Source organism: Papio anubis, chromosome 10 (genome assembly GCF_008728515.1).
Source record: "Papio anubis isolate 15944 chromosome 10, Panubis1.0, whole genome shotgun sequence".
Lineage (NCBI taxonomy): Eukaryota > Metazoa > Chordata > Mammalia > Primates > Cercopithecidae > Papio > Papio anubis.
The window spans coordinates 125,206,379-125,224,914 of NC_044985.1; the positions used below are offsets into that span (position 1 = coordinate 125,206,379).

General features: G+C 46.8%; 1 protein-coding gene across 4 annotated transcripts in view; it reads right to left on the reverse strand.

The window, feature by feature from the left end:
- HDLBP (high density lipoprotein binding protein) overlaps positions 1-18,536 on the reverse strand; it is a 90,139-nt gene that overhangs the window by 32,187 nt on the left and 39,416 nt on the right. For 2 of the 4 annotated variants that reach the window (XM_021924455.2, XM_021924456.2), the window contains exons 2-5: positions 9,131-9,195; positions 7,509-7,621; positions 5,141-5,298; positions 3,411-3,626 (exon numbers count right to left, since the gene is read on the reverse strand). In XM_021924455.2, the coding sequence (XP_021780147.1) occupies positions 3,411-3,626; positions 5,141-5,298; positions 7,509-7,584 (450 nt within the window). In that variant the 5' untranslated portion in view covers positions 7,585-7,621; positions 9,131-9,195. Of the gene's footprint in view, positions 1-3,410; positions 3,627-5,140; positions 5,299-7,508; positions 7,622-9,130; positions 9,196-12,555; positions 12,606-13,405; positions 13,527-18,536 lie in introns of those variants that run through there. The other 2 variants (XM_021924457.2, XM_021924458.2) reach the window with 2 other exon arrangements.

Genomic DNA, 18,536 nt, shown 5'->3' on the forward strand with positions numbered 1-18,536 from the left:
TAATTTATATAAATAAAGTATATAAATAAATATACTTTATTATATAACGTTGACTTTGCAAGCATATAAATGTTGAAATACTTTTTAAAAATTGACAATAAATGGAAACAAATGTATCTAACTATATCAAGATGACAGGAAAACTCAGAAAAAAAGAATTACTTCAAGTCATTTTGAACTTATGATTTTCCTTTTTTGAGATAGGCTCTCACTCTGTCACCTAGGCTGGGTTGCGGTGGTGCACACACCGCTCACAGAAGCCTCCACCTCCCAGGCTCAAACAATCCTTTCTCCTCAGACTTCTAAGTAGCTGGGATTACAGGTGAGCGCCACCACACCCAGCTATTTTTTGTAGAGATGGGGTCTGGCCACGTTGCCCAGGCTGGTCTCAAATTCCTGGGCTCATGCAATCTGCTCACCTCGGCCTCCCGAAGTGCTAGGATTACAGGTGTGAGACCCACTGCCTGATGTGCCTTTCTTAAAAGCACAATTTTCCTAGCTCTGTCTTCTGAAAAAGCCTAGAAGCTCTTGACAACCTAGTCGCCATGTCCAGCTATGGAGACTGGAGTCTCCAACTGCAATTTCCTACTCAAAAGGTTCAGAGTTCATAGAGAAATAGCTGACTCAAGGTCTGTGGAAGGAAATATGTAAGATTAGCCTGAGGCATCTTTCTGTGTTAGAAATTAAGAAGTTATTTATTTATTTATTTTTGAGGCAGAGTCTTGCTCAGTCGCCCAGGCTGGAGTGCAGTGGCGCGATCTCAGCTCAGTGCAACCTCTGCCTCCCGGGTTCAAGTGATTCTCCTGCCTCAGTCTCCTGAGTAGCTGGGATTACAGGCGTGCACCACCATGCCTGGCTAATTTTTTTTTTTTTGTATTTTTAGTAGAGATGGGGTTTCGCCATATTGGCCAGGCTGGTCTCAAACTCCTGACCTGAGGTGATCTGCCCGCCTCGGCCTCCCAAAGTGCTGGGGATTATAGGCATGAGCCACCACGCCTGGCCAGAAGTTATTGATATTAATGGGTCATGACAGAAAGCTGCAGGGAACAAAACTGAAAGGAGGGGACCCACTGGCCAAAGATGGAGCATCTCCAGCATGAAGAATGACGGACAATGCCTGAGTTCATAATGACACTAAAAGAGTCACTGATCAACACTGAAGTCGCTGGAGTGCCAAAGAATCAATTATTTATCTGGCACTTCCCACTCCACTGCTGATAAAGACAAATTCTTCTTTACAAGAATTATCAACTAATGTATGAGCAGGGAGAGAATTAGAAAAGCATAATTTGCAACCCTTAACGAATTTGGACAGTAACCACCAACTGATAGTAAAACGATTACACAAACCACTGATAGGGAACTTTACAAGGGAAGACCCAGACCTGAGCCTACTGATCAATCTCAAAATCAGTACAAGCAGAACAACCAGCAGTCACAGCACGGACTGAGCACCACCTACAGGGTCTTCTTGCCAAACAAGCTGACTGCGGAAGTAACCAAGCCCCTAGAGATCTAATACCAGTTCACCAAAAATAATCAGTGACTAGCAGAACAAACCAAACACCCACAGTCCCCAATAATCAATGGCATTAAAAAAAGGGAGGACTGGCTGGGCATGGTGGCTCATGTCTGTAATTCCAACACTTTGGGAGGCTGAAGTGGTGGATCATTTGAGCCTAGGAGTTCAAGACCAGCCTGGGCAACATGGTGAAAACTCGTACCTGCCAAAAAAAAAAAAAAAAAAAAAAAGCCAGGCCTGATGGTGCATGCCTGCAGTCTCAACTACTTGAAGGGCTGAGTCAGGAGGATCACTTGAGCCCAGGAGGTCAAGGCTGCCGTGAGCTGTGTCTGCACCACTGCACTCCAGCCTGGGCAACAAAATGAGATCCTGTCTCAAAAAAAAAAAAGGGCGGGGGGTAGGAGGGACTGTTACAGTGTTAAGTACTGTTAAAGAATGAGAAGAGACTTAGGACTCTATAATCAAATGCAACACTGGGACCTTGTATGGACAATGACTTGAACAGACCAACTGGAAGAAACATCTTTGAGATGATGAGGAAAGTCCAACACAGACTGGGTTAAACACAGGTATAATATTAAGAAACCACTATCAATATGACTACATGAGTTAAGAGCAGAATGACTACACATATGTATACATAAAAACGGGACTCCCTGAAGTAAGGCACAATAATGTATCTGGGATTTGTTTTAAGATAATCGAGGAGCAGGAGAGAGTGTCAAGGGTGAATGTCTTCATTCTGATCCATATATTCAGTGAAGTGGCCCTTTCCCCTGCAGTGTTCATTACAAAACAGAGGCTCAAATATCCACTGACTGGCAGACACCAGCAAAACTTTCAGAGCCTATTATGCACTGGCCACAATGCTGGGCAATTACAAGCAACACTTTCACCTTCCTAACACTTAACACTCCGTGAAGCCAGCTGGGGTTGGGAACTGTCCCGATGCCCCCATGTGATTAAATGGCACAGCTGGACCTGCATCAGGCGGCACTCCCCTGCCTCGCCTCCTGGCTACGCCCTGTGCTCCTACCCCTCGGCCCCTCTCCCATCAGATCCCCACCGTCCAACCACCATGCTCCAGGGTGCTCCAGATCCAGCTCCCACAAGATCAAGGAGACTCAGTAGCAGATGGGAAGAACCCCCATTCCTAAATAAGCCTATGCAGTACAACAGCAGTCATGCAACATTTTAATAAGATTGTTTACATTTTTCTTGGTCTTTAAGAGCTGCCAGTTAGGGAGAAATGCATCAGAGATTTGCTTATTACAAATGTTCTTCAATAAAGTCCAAGTACTAGGAAAGTGGCTTAAAATATAATTTGAACTTGTAATCTCCTAAATCTGGGGCCTATTAACATGTAGTCAATGAACACACCAGCAAAGCAATGGGGACCACCATCTTCACCACTCAGCAAGCCCAGTTTCTTTTAAGTGTCTCAAACTCTGGGACAAGCTTCTAATTTTCAATTTGGCCAGATGTGGTGGTGTGTCTGTAATCCCAGCTAACTGGGAGGCTAGGAGGGGGACTGCCTGAGCCCAGGAGCTCAAGGCCACAGTGTACTGTAACCACACCTGTGAAGTGCCACTGCACAAGAGCCTGGACAACAAAGTGAGACTTTGTCTCTTAAAACAAAAAAAATTATTATTACTTTCAAGTTCATTCACTCAAAGAGCAAAAATGGTAAGTGTCCCAGTTCTATTATTAGTTTAGTGAGTCTTTTCCACTAAAAATGCCAGAGGACTCTGAATGTTGCTGTCCCACCTCCGAAAGATTGAACTGTCCCACTGGCAGAAGGGTCCAGTGAAGTTCTAGCCTGCATCAGGAGCCGAGTAATGGAATGGGTACACAGTTACTGGGGAGAAGTAGGCCTCAGGCTACCCACCTGAGTCTGCAGTCTAGCAACAATGTCCTTCCGAGCTTTCATGACAGCATCCAGCTTTCCTGACACCATGATGGAGAGGCCTTGGTCTTTGGCCAAAGACAGCTCCAAGTGAGCACCGGTTCTCTGCATGATCTCAAGGCAGATTTTTGCTTGTTCACCTTCTCCAAATTGGTTCATATCCTTATATTTTCTCTCCTCCAGGGGTACATGGAACACCTGTTCAAAAAAGATCAAAAAAGGGAAGGTTAAGAGATTAAAAGAAAGCCAACAGACAGGGAGTAAAGAACATGTGTTCATCACCATCCACTCACAAAGTAGCCCCACCCTGCCCACAGGCACTGCTCGAAGCCCTGGGATAAAGCAGCTGAAAGACATGGAGAAAGTGCCAAGGTCAAGAGGCTGGCATCCTAAGGAGGAGAGAACTACATCGGCAGCACAAATGGATGAGGCAGCTAGCAAGTGCTGTGATGAAATCAACAGGGGGAAGAGAGTTTGAGAGAAAGTGGGAGGTGGAGCCTGGGGACGGCCAGGAAACACCTTCCTGAAGCACGAGGCAGCTATCCATGCTAAGAGGTGAGGGAACTACGGGTGTACAGGCAGGAAAGCCGAGGAGGTAGATGGGGCACCTGATGAGCACACCAGAGGGGCACAGTTCAGAGGATCACCCATCCCACCCGGAGTAAAAGTCAACACAGGGTTTCAGCAGGAGGCATATTCTGCTTGATGGTGCAGGGTCCCTCCTGTTGCTTTATGGAGAAGAACTGAGGAGGGACAACGTAGAAGCAAGGGGATCAACTACCCTGGTTTGAGACCACAGTCACCAAGTAGACAGCGGTACATTTAACAAAACCACTAACAAGATAGCAGACAGGTGAGAATGGAAGGACTGGGATGCAGCTGTTTATGAGCCTAATTTCAGGGACAACACTGGCAGAGAGATGATAATTTTCCACCATGACCAGAAGATACGAGTTTATATAAAAGTTTTGAAACTCACCAACATCTCAAATTCAGGTAGCAGAGAGAAGGGCTAGTGAAGCCAACGAAAACCAGGAAACTGGTTAACTGCTCCAAGTAAGTGGGACGATGAATAGAGAACAGAAAACAGGACCCATTCATCTGACAAACACTGCCTGCAAACCGACCACGTGCCAGTCCTGCTGAGTGCTAGTATCCAGGGTGGACACGAGACAAGTGGTCAACAGAAACATCTCTGGGATGGGGGATGATTTAACGTGAAGGCCTTCTCCCTTTAGCTACTCAAAGCATTCTCAATCTTGCATGTTCAGAAACTCTATGCTTAGAAGAATAGGTTAAGAAAGAACAGCAATGAATTTTTAAAAATTTTAAAAATTGGCTGGGTGCGGTGGCTCATGCCTGTAATCTCAGCACTTTGGGAGGCCGAAGAGGGCGGATCACGAGGTCAGGAGATCGAGACCACCCTGGTTAACATGGTGAAACCCTGTCTCTACTAAAAATACAAAAATTAGCCGGGTGTGGTGGCGGGCGCCTGTAGTCCCAGCTACTTGGGAGGTTGAGGCAGGAGAATGGCGTGAACCTGGGAGGCGGAGCTTGCAGTGAGCCGAGATCGTGCCACTGCACTCTAGCCTGCGTGACAGAGCGAGACTCTGCCTCAAAAACAAAACAAAACAAAACAAAAAAATTAAAACATTTACATGGACATGTTGCATGATAAAATTTTTAAAGGAAAGAAAGAATGGTGTTTCTACCTGAGTGATGACAGAAGCCTTGATGGGCCGGATCTTGTTTCCCCAGGCTCCAGCGGGTTCCTGGGCACTTTCCAGGCAAGCAGCTTTCTCAGGAAGTGGAGGGAAGGCATCCTTGTAGGTTGGAGGGTCGCTCTCCTCTTCTGAATTTAGAGTGGCAACTGGGCCAGCCAACACAGATTAAGGGGAAGCACTACTTTTAGCATTACATGAAAAACACTTTTAAGGGTTTTAGTGCTTAAAAACAGACAAACAAACAAGAAACACCAAATGCTCCAGGGACAACTCCCCCCACCCCTCTTCTAATTCATAGTGAAAAGGCCCCAGGAGGTCACCAGGCCCAGCACTCTGAGTGTGAGAGCTCGAGGAGGTCAGAGACTTCCAGTCTCTGACAGTGAACCTACCCCCAATCCACACGGCCTCCCCAGTAAACATCAGCTCAGACACAGTGAGCCCCACTCCCCTAAAGGGGTGAGCCCCGTGAAAGCAAGCCTTGCTACGTCAATTTTTAAGTCCTCTAGAGTCTAATAACATACTTTAAAAAATCACAACTCCGACAATGCCAGACACAAAGCAGACCCTTACATTTGCAAAACAATGGTCCTCCTACCCAGCACCACCTGTGAGAATTGCCTTTGAAGCAAACTCTGATTTTCCACTGTAACATACAAGGTTAAAAATGATTGCCAGGGAGGCCGGGCACGGTGGCTCACACCTGTAATCCCAGCACTTTGGGAGGCTGAGGCGGGCAGATCACCTGAGGTCAGGAGTTCGAGATCAGCCTGACCAACATGGAGAAACCCTGTCTCTACTAATAATACAAATTAGCCGGGCGTGGTGGCACATGCCTGTAATCCCAGCTACTCAGGAGGCTGAGGCAGCAGAATCGCTTGAACCAGGGAGGCAGAGGTTGCAGTGAGCCTAGATTGCACCATTGCACTCCAGCCTGGGCAACAAGAGCAAAACTCTGTCTCAAAGAAAAAAAAAGAAAAGAAAAAAGGCTGCTGTGGGAATTGTCGCCACTGATCTCCCCCTGCCCTGCCCAAGGCAGAGGACAGCAAGGCTTGTGGAAATCAGGTTCCCTGATTATCACGTCCATTTTCCATAGTGCCCTATCTGTTCATGTTTTTGTGCCATTGGCCACTATCTCCATGAAATCAAGGGTGTGACTGTTTTGGATAACCCCAAATCCCCAGGGCTGAGCACAGTGTCTTGGCAATACCAAGGCCCAATGAAATACACCATGAATGGATGTGACAGAGGACAGGGGGATGACCTCTGGAATCAGACGGGCTCATGCCCAAGTCCAGGCCCATCAACTTCCAAGCTGTACGCTCCTACCCGACAGTGCTGACACGACAGGTGGGTGCATTCTCTCAGTGCTGTCTTCCCTCTCTAGAAAGGGAAACACAGACTTCACAGGGAAGCCGGCTCCAGTAGGAAGATCCCAAGCCCCCAGAACAAAGCAGCTCTGGGGTTCCAACACCCAACACAGCAGCCACTAGAAATGAGCTTGTGAAATGTGGCTAGTGTGATTAAGGAAAAGTGAATTTTATATTTTAATTAATTTTAATAACTAATACTCAATTTAGTTACTGGAAAACTTTTAAGTGTGTTTGGAACAACCTGCTCTTTCAAAGGAAGCAGAACAATCTGCTCTTTCAAATGAAGATTTTATAACATCTAAACACATATCAAGGATTTTGGATGAAAATTTGGCATTCAAATGGAAGGAAATGTCCCGCCGTTGTAAATACACATCAGACTTTGAAGAGAAATAATCTCAAATATCAATGGATTTTCCTTTTTTTTTTTTTTACATTAGATATGCTGAAATGACAATGTATTAGACATATTGGGGTAAAATATCAAAATTAATTCCACCTGTTCCCTTTTAATAAGTACTAGAGAATCCTAAAAATTGTACACATGGCTTGTAGTCTATTCTACTGTACAGTGCTGCTCTTAATCCCAGCCAGTGGCGTTCGAGAACTCCGAGGCCAGGGTCCAGCCTTCATTCTCAAGGCTTAACCACTGCTCTGGGATGCTTCACAGCCCAGATTTTAGTTCACTGCAATTAGGAAACGCAGTTGTGAAAAGAACCGCATTAATTACCAACGGTCAAATTCGCTGGTTTTCCAGAAAGCTGTCCACATTCTAAATCTCACTGTGTCTGATTCATTTCCTCATGCCTGGCCAGCTGCTCCTGCACACACGGCAGTGCAAAAACAGTGCACCAGATGGTGGTCCTCCCTGCCCTACAATCACAGGGCCAAAAGGTACTTCTAGAAAGGGCATGGGATTTGGTGAAGGCTTCAGAGGGAGCAATGCCTTAGACATTGCCAGGAAGAGCACATAAAAGGGCTGTCACCTTTGATTTGTTGCGGAACCAGCCCACTTCGGTGTTCAGCAAAACTCTCTTGGGTCAAAACTGCAACGGAACTCATGGTTGGTCTCACACCTACACACAATCCGGGAAAACCACTAAAGCAAAGAAGAATAAATCAGAAGTCAAAGTACAACCCTCAATTATCTATGAGATTGTTAACTTAAGAGTTTTAGCAAACGTTTTATTCTCTTTTTTACCAGCAAACTATACCTTTTTATTTTCCTCACAACCTCTGATGTAAGCTGATATCCAAACTCTCACCAAGTGATAACAAGGGGGGAAAAATCCAAGTAAAGGAGGTCCTAGAACAGAGGTGGCCAATCTTTTGTCTTCCCTGGGCCACAATGCAAGAATTATCTTGGGTCACACATAAAATTAACTAATGATAGTTAATAAACTAAAACAAAACAAAACAAAACAAAAAAACTCATGTTTCAAGAAAGTTGAAGAAATACAGCTGGTTAACTGTTCCCTCAAAAGTCGCCTGTAATGGAGGAGCTCATTCTCCACTTAAGGGCAGTCTGCACCCATTTCTCCACCCCAGGAGCCACAGAGACACAGTCTGCACCACCCCTAACCGCAGGGGTGGGGGGATCATGGAACCTGCCACCTGCCTGGCCCAGGCTCCAGGCACAGGTCAACGGCAGGATCACTCTCCTAACAGCGACCCTGGTTACTCTGTCGGTTTGCTTGCTGCACCTCTTCATGCTTACAAAATGCATCATGACAGTTGCTACAAGAAGTCAGCCAGTCTCTCTCTGTGAGGTGCATCCAGGCCCCAAACTAAACCACCCCCAAATCTCGACTTAACCAGGTGGTTGTCAGTGGTAGCTGCGTGACAGGAAAAAGCAGCCTCAGTGCTTTGTAGCAACAGTAACAGACCCACAAACTGGGCTAAATGCCCTTGATCCACACTGACTGGTTATTCTCCTCCATTCTGTTTCCCAGGTGTGGGGCAGCACTCGCACAGCACTCACGCAGCAGAGGGAACCTGGCCCAAGGGCACACAGTTTCTCAGATTAACACAGCCACAGTGCTCAGCAGGATACGGGCTCTGAAAGCCACAGCTCCCTTATTTGAAAACTGGGGTACATTCAGCATTCTGAGGTAGGAGTGTTAGCTTCCTCTCCGTCCCTCTCCCCAATGTCAGGTGAGCTCCCAACTACTACAGTGATTAAGAACCCATTTTCTTTACACAACTATGCATCACTTACTGGCAACACAAGGCCAAGTAATAAGGAGCGAATTTTGCATAATTTTTATAACATAATTAAGACCTCTCCCCAAGTTCACGAAAAGGCCTGCAATCCTAAAGAGAAGCAAGACCCCAATTCAGATAATACTGAATAAACATAATTCACATTTAAGAAATAAAAGATTAAAAACAGATGGAAGCCAGATGACACATCTAAGGGGCACATGTCTATAGATGGTTCCTGCTGGGAGGTGAAGCTATGGAGACATCTCTGACGAACCATGAGAAACTTGAAGGTGCAATATGAAGAAAGAAGGTACACACAGGACTAAGAAAATACGCATCCCTGTGCTCCCAGGTCCCACACACAGCCCAGGGACAGGAAGTCTTCAGACAGGGTCAAACTTACCAGCAAAACGGTCGGTAGCCAGAAGGTCCGTCCTGAGGCCGCCTCTGTCAGCCTGCCAGCTTTTGCTGGTATGGGATAGGAAGTGGGAGAGAAGAGAGAGGAAACCAGAGAAAAGTTACTTATCTACATTTTACAACCCAGATCTTTTTACCTCCCAATCAGAAAAGGTCAAGATATTACTTATGTTTTGGTTACACCAATATTCAGGCAAGTTTCTCAGAAGAAAAAAAAACCATTAGCTTGAAACAAAACATATTACAATAAAACCTGAACCAGCTCCACCTTGCAGAGGACAACTATTCCAGGGACCTGAGGGAGCCATCCTTTAAGTGCCAAACTTCTAAACTTCACCATTTTGAAGTAAAATCCTCACAAAACCATTGGTGTTCTCCTGCATGGTTGCATCACCTTTCCTGTACCCAACACAACCCCTAGACGGCTGAACCAGAAGGGCTGTTGTGCTGGGCTCTGACCTACAACACAATGCGGACCTCAGGGGCTCTGCAGCGCTTATGGTGACCAAGAGCTACTGTCTTCAAGAATTCTCTGTATATTTTGCAGTTACTTTGTTCTTCTTGCTGTTATCCTGTAAAAGTCCTTCAGTCCTTTCTAATCCACTGGGGATTTGGAAACCAGGTCATAAAATCGCAGGATTGAAAGGAACCTTCAAAGGCTGTCTGGGGAGGACCAAGAACTCTGTGAAGTAGGAGGGTGAGTCACCTCGCCTTAGGGGACTCTGGAGAGGGGAGGCTGGCGACCACATGTGCTCCTCAACCACGCAAAGGTGGAACTGCTGACAGGAGTGAGGCATGTGTCTAAAATGGGAAAAGCAATGACAGTAACAGGAACGCCCCACTCAACTGGTGAATACTACTAACACCCTGAAAACAATCCTGCCCATGAGACACATGGGTCCAGAGCGGAGAAGGCGGTTCATGGCAACGGGGGTGCATCCAGTAGACTGGATTAAAAGGGTCTCGCCCTTCCAGCAGAGGATGTGGACTGGTGGTATTTCCGGATTCTAATCTTGGTCATGAGTTTTTTAAAAACTCTAAATACAGGGCTTGAGTCACACAGGGAACCTGCCACAAACCAGAGACACTATGGGGCCCCAGATGCACCAGACACACAGATGTACCCCAAGACTGAAGGGGAAAGGTAGGACAAACTGATCAAGAGTATTCCATTTAAAAGCATCACCAAAAAATTCTAGTTTGCAAGTTTTAAAGATTAAAGTAAGAAAATGTCTCCAAAGTGTCACAGTAGCACATTCACAACTTGGCAAGCGCTCCTTGAGATTCCAAGTGTCTGGCCAGTCTGGGAGCAAAATGGGGCAGGGCACTCTAGGCTAATGTGCCCCAACAGGTATCCAATGACACTTGCCTCTGGTCTCCTGCATCCACCCTCCGCCCTCCCACTCTTGCTTGCTGACTATCCACCTGGCATGGTCTCTCACTCAAGGTTGTCCCGGGCTCCAATGTCACTTCTTAAATCCAGACACCCACCCCCTTATCAAGCCAGGTTCTGGGCAAGTCTCCAGTGCCCAGTGACAGCCACATTACAAGTGTGCAAAATGCAGTTCCGTCCATGTCAGCTCACACCGACTCTCCAGCACAGAGCTGTGATGAGCCAATCCCCACTGTGTACCTAGTGTCAGTCTCTTCTGAGACCACTCACACACCCTTCAGAAGCCAACTCCAGCCAGACCCTATACTGAAAGGAGTCTCAACATAAGGGAACCTACTCCTGTGTCTGAGGGAGACCCTGGAGCAAAGCCTCTCATGTTCCTCAGGCGAGCAGAGACCCTCAGGCAGCCAGGTAAGGCAGAAGGCAGACCTCCAGAAAACTCCACACTGGTTTGATGGGCGATACCAGGTACCTAGCCTCCAGATTCCAAATGGCAGTTTGTCAGAGCTGCTAACGAATGGTTCACAACTAGAGACACATTTAACATTTACGGTTCTGGTATCATCTAAACAACTCAAAAACTTGTTTTTGAAAAATGCGTTCTAAGCAAGCCATTTGATGACTCACATGTAAATGCAGACCCTGTCCCCACCTGAAATTCTGGGTGAGATTTTCTTAAGTCTGTCTCATTCTCCTTCTGTGCTCCCAATCCAGTGAGATGCAGCCCAAGGGTCCACCTGCCTCCGGTTCAACAAAGCAGTACCTAAGAAGCTGCCCCTACAGCTCCATGTCCACCCCGCACTGCTATGTCCTGCTAGCGGCTCTGCCTTCACAGACAACACCCATGAGCGTTTAATCCTGTTCCATGTGGATCTTTCAGCAACCCCAAGACAGCCGCAGGCTGAGTGTGCTCTCCACCCAGCAGCTCCACTTGCTATCTGAAGTTCCCAGGGTACCTTGGGCAGGCCTAGTTACCAAAGAACAGAGGCTAAATATCTGGTATCTCAGATTCTCATTGGATCTAACAATACTGCTCAAATCAGGATTGAAAGGAACCTCAGGTATTACTCTAATCCAATTTCTTAATACCACCAGAGACAGGAAATTCGTGGCCTTCTCAGGGCCCGGGTCACCCCTGCATGGCTGTAAACGTTCCACCTCGTTATGACAAAATCTACAACTTCTTTCCCCTTTCTGGCCATGGAGAACAAGTCCACTCTCCTCCAAGGCTCCTTCTGGTAGGTGAGCCCTGTCTCCTGTCTCCTTCAGTCCCTCCCACATGGCCCCAGTCCCTTTGTGATTCTGCCTCTCTCCACTACTTTTCCCATAGGAAGCTCGGATCAATCACTGTCCAGGTCCACCAAATGCAAACTTCAAACTATCCTGAACCTGGACTTAATTTTGTTCCCCAGAGTGTAAAGATTCACAGCAAAAAAGGTCACATCTCAGAATTTAACTTTCAGCAAACAGAACTAGAACTAAATGAAGAAGAGCAGGACGCAAGACCCCTTTCCGCCCTAATACGTGTAGAGCAAAACGTGGAGTCATGACAGAGCTGTGTGTTACGTGGGAAACCTGGTGCTTACAAGTTTAGCACAAGTTTAACAGGTTTCTGACAGCAACAGAAAAGGCTTCACATGAAGGGTTCTACTTTTTTGCTTTTAAACGAGGAAGTAATTTAGTTGATTCCCTTGTGATAAGTTTTGCCAACTACATAGTCAATGGGCAACAGTCTTCAAAAATAATTATCAGTAATATTCCAGGAAGAATTTCATTTCAGCCTCAGTTAATGAGACCCGCAAATGCTTTAAAGCACCAGACAGGACCGGGTATGGAGGGCATCAAAAAACCTCCGGCTAAAATCCAGACTTCTCTTCCAAAAGTAAAATTGCTCAAGACCACAAACCAAAGTTCAGAATGGGAAAATAAAATCCTGATCCACGCAAAGATCACAAGATCGAAATCTAGGAGAGGCCACAGGCGACTGGCGAGCAGAAGGCAGGCTCCGCACTTCTCACCAAGTTCTGGACGTCGGCACCCATCCTGCATGGAGGAACTTTCGCAGATGCCACCTCAGCACGGCCCTCCCACAGGCCACGAGGGCCCGCGGGCGGGGACAGGCTTAAAGGGACAGCAACCCCCTCGGCCTCCCAGCCTTTCATCCAAATTCGGTATTTTTCCGTAATGTATTTTTCATCCACGACCCTGGGGCATGTCCAAGTTGCACTCCAGGCCCAAGGAGAGCAGCTTTCTCCACCCCCGAACACGTAGACGGGCGCGGGCCCCGCGCGGCAGGTGAAGGTGCTGCGGGGACCCCGCCGCCCGGCCTGCGCCCAGACCCCCGCCCCGCCGCCACCTGGGGGGAAGGACCCCGCTGGCCTCCCAGGGCCCGCCACCCCGGCTGCACACGGAGCCTCCGCCGGCCAGAGCAGCCCGAGCTGGGGGAGGGGGCGCCCCCGCGGGGAGGGGGGAGGGGAGGGCCGGCCCCGCCAACGTCAGCGACCTGGGCGCAGGTCGGCCGCCCCTCCCCCGCTGTGCGGCCCCGGCCCCGCCGAAGCCCAGGGAGGAGGCGGGGGAGCCCAGCTTGCGGCCAAGAACGGCCCAGCGGCGCCACGGGACTTGGGAAAGTTTGTGCGCGCTCCTCCGCGCCACGGCCACGCGCAGAGGAGACTCAGAGCTGGCCCCGGGCCCGGCCCGGAACCGCCACGCGCAGTAACCAGGACACCCGCGGCGGGGGCCTCAGCCTGGGGCTCGGGTGGGGGCCGCGGCACCCGGGCCCCTCCCCCTCCGCAGCCTCCACGTCGGCGGCCCCCTGAGCCCGCCCACCCCGCCGGCCTGGTCCTCCCCAGCCCCGTGCCGCGCGCTCACTCGTGGGCCCCCGCCCGCCGGTCCTGCCGCTCGCTTGCTCGCCCGCCGCGCGGGAGAAGCCTGGACGCTCCGAGGCGCGGCGCCCGGGCCCCGGCTGCTATATAGGGCGGCGGCCCAATCCCGCCTGGACACGTCAGCGCCCCGCCCGCCCCGCCACCGGGGTCCCCGCCGCCCCGGGCCGCCCAGCACCCGGGAGGCCCACCCAACTCCAGGCGTGGTTCTGCATCCTTTTTTCGGGTGGGGAAGGTGGTGCCGAGGAGTTGGGAAATTAATCACCTCCAGAAAGCAGAGGGAGCGCGCCCCGCAAGAACTCGAGCGGAAACCACCGAAGACCAGAAAGGGAGCAGGAAGGACGGCTGCTCTGGAAGCAGATGTCACCAGTACCGCCCACCTCCCCAAAATCACAGAAGGAAAACCTCAAAGGATGCCCCCCCCAACACGAGGTCCTACAGCGCAGTGAAGCTCCCAGACGGCTCCGGACTTTCACTCCCTCATTCCCACGTGTCTGTTCCTTATGTCCCTCACTTTTATAAACTATCTCCACCCGATTCCTTGCCAATCAACTTAATCTCCCCCCAAAATATAAAACCCCCTTCCTTTAAAGCGTGCATTACTTATGGCTCCATCTCTACATAGGTGCATACACGCAAAAGAACCGGTGTGTGGCCTCTGAGCCCACGGTGGACACAGAGGACTGGGTGGAACGGAATCCCTACTCTCAGGGGGTCTCCACCCTCCGGGAAGGACTTGTCACTTCTGCATCCATTGTGTTTACTAAGTGATAACTGCCACTGTTTCTTTTAAAAGGTTTAAGGGGAGTGGAGCAATCTGTAGAGATGTCAGTCTGAACCTCTGGAGCAAAGTCGCAGGTGAGCAGAATCCTGCACAGGGCACAGGATCAGCTACAGGTATCTGGGGACAAGACCGTCCCACACAGGGCAAGAGGCAGCGGCAAACCCAGCCTTACCCAGGGAATGGGGTCAGGTCAACACAGCCTGCAGCCGCGCCATGGGTGCTATTGAGAATGGTGGGAGCTGGGTGGGGGCTGTCAGCAGCAGAAGGCAAGATCAGACGTGTTGTTTTCGTGGAACACTGACACTAAGTGGAGAGTGGCAGGGGAGGGGAGGGCAGGGGAGGCCTACTATAGTTCAGTCTAAAGATGACAATGGCTTGTATATGTTGGGCATAATGGATGAAATACCTGGCCAGATTTGGTATATATTCGGAAAGTAGCACCAAGAAATTCCTTATTAACCAGATGAGGGGTGTGAAAGAAGTTAAGAAAGGCACAGGTTCTTGGCCTGAGCGACTGGGAAGAGCTGCCCTCACGTAGGTGGGGAAAACTCAAGGAAGACTGGATGGATAAGGGGGTGTGATGCCCTGACTGGGCAGGTGGGGATGTCCAGCAGGCAACTGTATGTGCAAGGTCAGGGGAGAAGCCCAGGAGCCAGCAGAAACACCAGTGCACTTCATGACACCACCAAGGGAAGGGAGCAGAATCACAGAAGGCAGAGAACATCTGCGGCTTGAGGCAGAGAAGGAGCCAAGGATATCATTAGCAAAGCCGTCCTCTAAGTCAGCAGCATGGAATTGGGCAGGTGGGCCTCCCTGGATGTGGAAATAGGCATTCCCTCTGTGTCATTGCTGTGGTTTGTTGGTAACCTTTCCGTGGGGATTAACCAATCAGCAACTAGTGCAAGTGTGTTTTTTGCTGCTGTTTTGTTTTTGAGGGCTCAGCACTGCAGAGGGAGATGGAGAGAGTAAGGGGTAGGGATTCGGTCCACTGTCAAGGAACTTCCAATAAAGCTAGGAAGTCAGCACAGGCACAGTACCTAGTACACAGGACACCGTAAAGAGTTAGTTTTTAAAACATTGTTAGCAGAAGATACTATAAAATCAAATGTTAACTTTGTGCTAATAACCATCCAGAATGCTTCCCTGATGCTCACAACCAGCATTTCCTCCCAGCAGGCTTAGCACATTGAAAATAATAAATAGTTCGTAGAAGCAAATTTTAAAAATTCCAAGGCTAGCAATATTCAGACCAAATGAAGTGTGAACATCTGTCTGTGACATCTGAGTTTTCATCCCTCAAAGGGAATTAGTTTGGGTCTGCTCAAGGTAGGAGGTGAGAAGAGACACCCTCCTATTCCATAAAATCATGATCCCCAAAAGGGCTACACCCTCAGCAGAAGATAGGTAGATCAAAAAAAGAAGAAGAAAAGCCCACTAGTGCTTTCTCTGACTATCCTGAGCTGGCAGGTAGAAGCATCTCTTGAGCTGTAGGGACAATGGACTAGTACTCTACAACCAACCCCATTTGTCCAGGAACCCCTAGCCCAAACTGAGATATTAAAACAGAAAGCAATCCCCCTCAGGAAAGAATAAACCTCACACCAGGCTAAAAAGGATACCCACAGATCAACCCAAATGGTAGAGAGGCTAAAAGCCCAAAGCTCAGAAGGAAGGATGGATTAGAAGTAGGATTAGACTCAAGAACTTCAGGAGACAGAATTATAAGATTGAGACTATAAAAAAGCATGAGAGACATAAAGGGGGCATTTTAGAAAAAAATCAAGAGATGGAACGAATGAAAGAGCTAAGAACCATGGAATGAAAAACTCTAACATATAACTGCCGTTCCAAAAAAAAAAAAGAAGAAAAAATCCAAAGAACAGAGAAGAAACATTTTTTAAAATAGTTGAGAAAATTCTAAGATTTAATGATACAACATTCTTCCCTCATCCCAAAAAAGACAGAGAAGCTGTCTGGCAGGATAATTTAAACTGATCCAAATCAAAACACACTACAGTGTAACCTCAGAGCACCACAGACAAGAGCAGACCTTAAAAGCAACTAGAGAGAAAAGACAGGTTACTTATAAAGAATACTGTGAGACCAAGGGCAGACCGCTTAAAACAATACATACCAGAGGATAATGGCTATATAAAAATTATGATGAAAGAAATAACTGTCAATTTGGAATTATTTAAGAATTCTTTTTCATTTAAGAATGAGAATAAAATAGACATATTCAAAGATAAAGCAACTACTACCAATAGATCTGGGCTGACAGACCTACTGAAGGACATATTTCAGCAAGAAAATGAAAGCCAAAGAGACCAGAAGGAAGGAATACTGATAAACCAGCAACCTAGACAAAGTGAAACAAGCATTGACCCTATACTGAGAGATCAACAATAAAATTTGAAGGGAATTAAATTATAGATAGGTACATAAGCAGGATATGCAAGTACAAAATAAAAGAATTAAAATGCTTAGGCAGCAATAATATATAAGGTGGAAGGGGGATATGAAGTTGCAAGGTTTCAAGATTCTTACTATTTGGGGGAGAAGCTAGCCCTTGTTGAGAATGAATGTAAAAATTTAAAGACAATCTAGGAAAAAAAGAGAGTTTTTAACATTCAAACTAAACTCTTATTCAAATGGAAGTTATTGGCAATGTTCTAGATCTTGGATTAGGTGGTAGGTTCAGCGGTATTATGATGATGTACATTATTACTGGTGACATTATACTGTATTAATAATTATCAAAAGAGAGAAAACCAGAAAAAAGAATAGGAGGCAAGAGAAGTAAAAGAAACAATTAAAAAGCAAGGTAAAGAACAAAAGTGATGAGAGGAATGAATTCAAACCCATCAGTAATCTAAGCAAGTGTTAACAGACTAAACTGACCAACTCTAAGAGCAGCTACAAGCCATTCAACAGTCCTAAACCATACAGACATACAGGCTGAAATAAAGAGATGGAAGACGTACTCCAGGCAAATACTAACCATATGAAAGTTGGTTATGTTATTTTCATATAACACAGACTGTAGCATAAAAGTCATTATTAAGAATAGAGAAGGTCAATAATTTAAAAATTCAGTAACTCTGATTACATGTATCTAATAACATAGCTGCAAAACATATAAAGTAAAAACTGAAGGTTACTAGGAGAAATTGATATATCCAAGGTTAAAGGGTGAGACTGACCCAACTCTCTTGGTAACACAGGTTGTGAGATTGGAAAATGTATACAGGATGCAAACAACACAATCTACTTTATTGAACATATGATTAAAAGTGACACTTTTTAAAAAAACCATAAAACCTGGCCAGGAGCTAAAAAAAAATTCAACAAATAGTAAAGATTTAAATCATAATAACATTCTCAGACCACCACTCAATTAGAACTCAACTTAAAAATTTAAAGAGTATGTAAGTTTTAAAACTTGCTTCTAAGTAACTCATGGAACAAGGAAGAAATCTGAGAACATTTAAAACTAAGCCATTAAGCAGTTATACATCCCACCTTGTGGAATGAAACAAGAGTGTTGCTGAAAGTCCTGTAACTTTAAGCCATCCTATCAGCGAGGAGGAAAAAATAAAATAAGCTAATCATCCACTACTGAAACTAGAAAAAAACACCAGAATAAACAAAAGAAAGGTAGAAGGAAATAAAGATAGGAAATTAATGAACTAAAAGACATATATCACAAAGGATAAACAAAACCTACATCCAAGTTTTTTAAAAGACAAGTTCAATCTCTGGCAAAAATGATTCCTGAAAAAAGAAGAGTATAAATAGACAATATTAAGAATTAAAAGGGGGTCAAAAACTACAGCTAAAATGGAGACTTGGAAAAATCCATGTAAGAATTCTATTGAGAATAGTGTCAAAAACTCGAAAACAGATGAAATGGGCAAATTCTAGAAAAATAAGTTACCCAAACTGAGTTAGAAATATAGTTTCAATAACCAACCTTCCCCAATCTCCAAAGAAACAAATATAAAAATCACAACAAGGCTGGGCGAGGTGGCTCACGCCTGTAATCCCAGCACTTTGCAAAGGAGGTAGAGGCAGGCAGATCACCTGAGGTTGGGAGTTCGAGACCAGCCTGACCAACGTGATGAAACCCCATCTTTACTAAAAATGCAAAATTAGTCAGGCGTGGTGGTGGGCGCCTGTAATCTCAGCTACTCAGGAGGCCGAGGCAGGAGAATCGCTTGAACCTGGGAGGTGGAGGTTGTGGTGAGCCGAGATCGCGCCATTGCACTCCAGTCTGGGAAACAAGAGGGAAACTCCATCTCAAAACAACAACAACAACAACAACAACAAAATACAC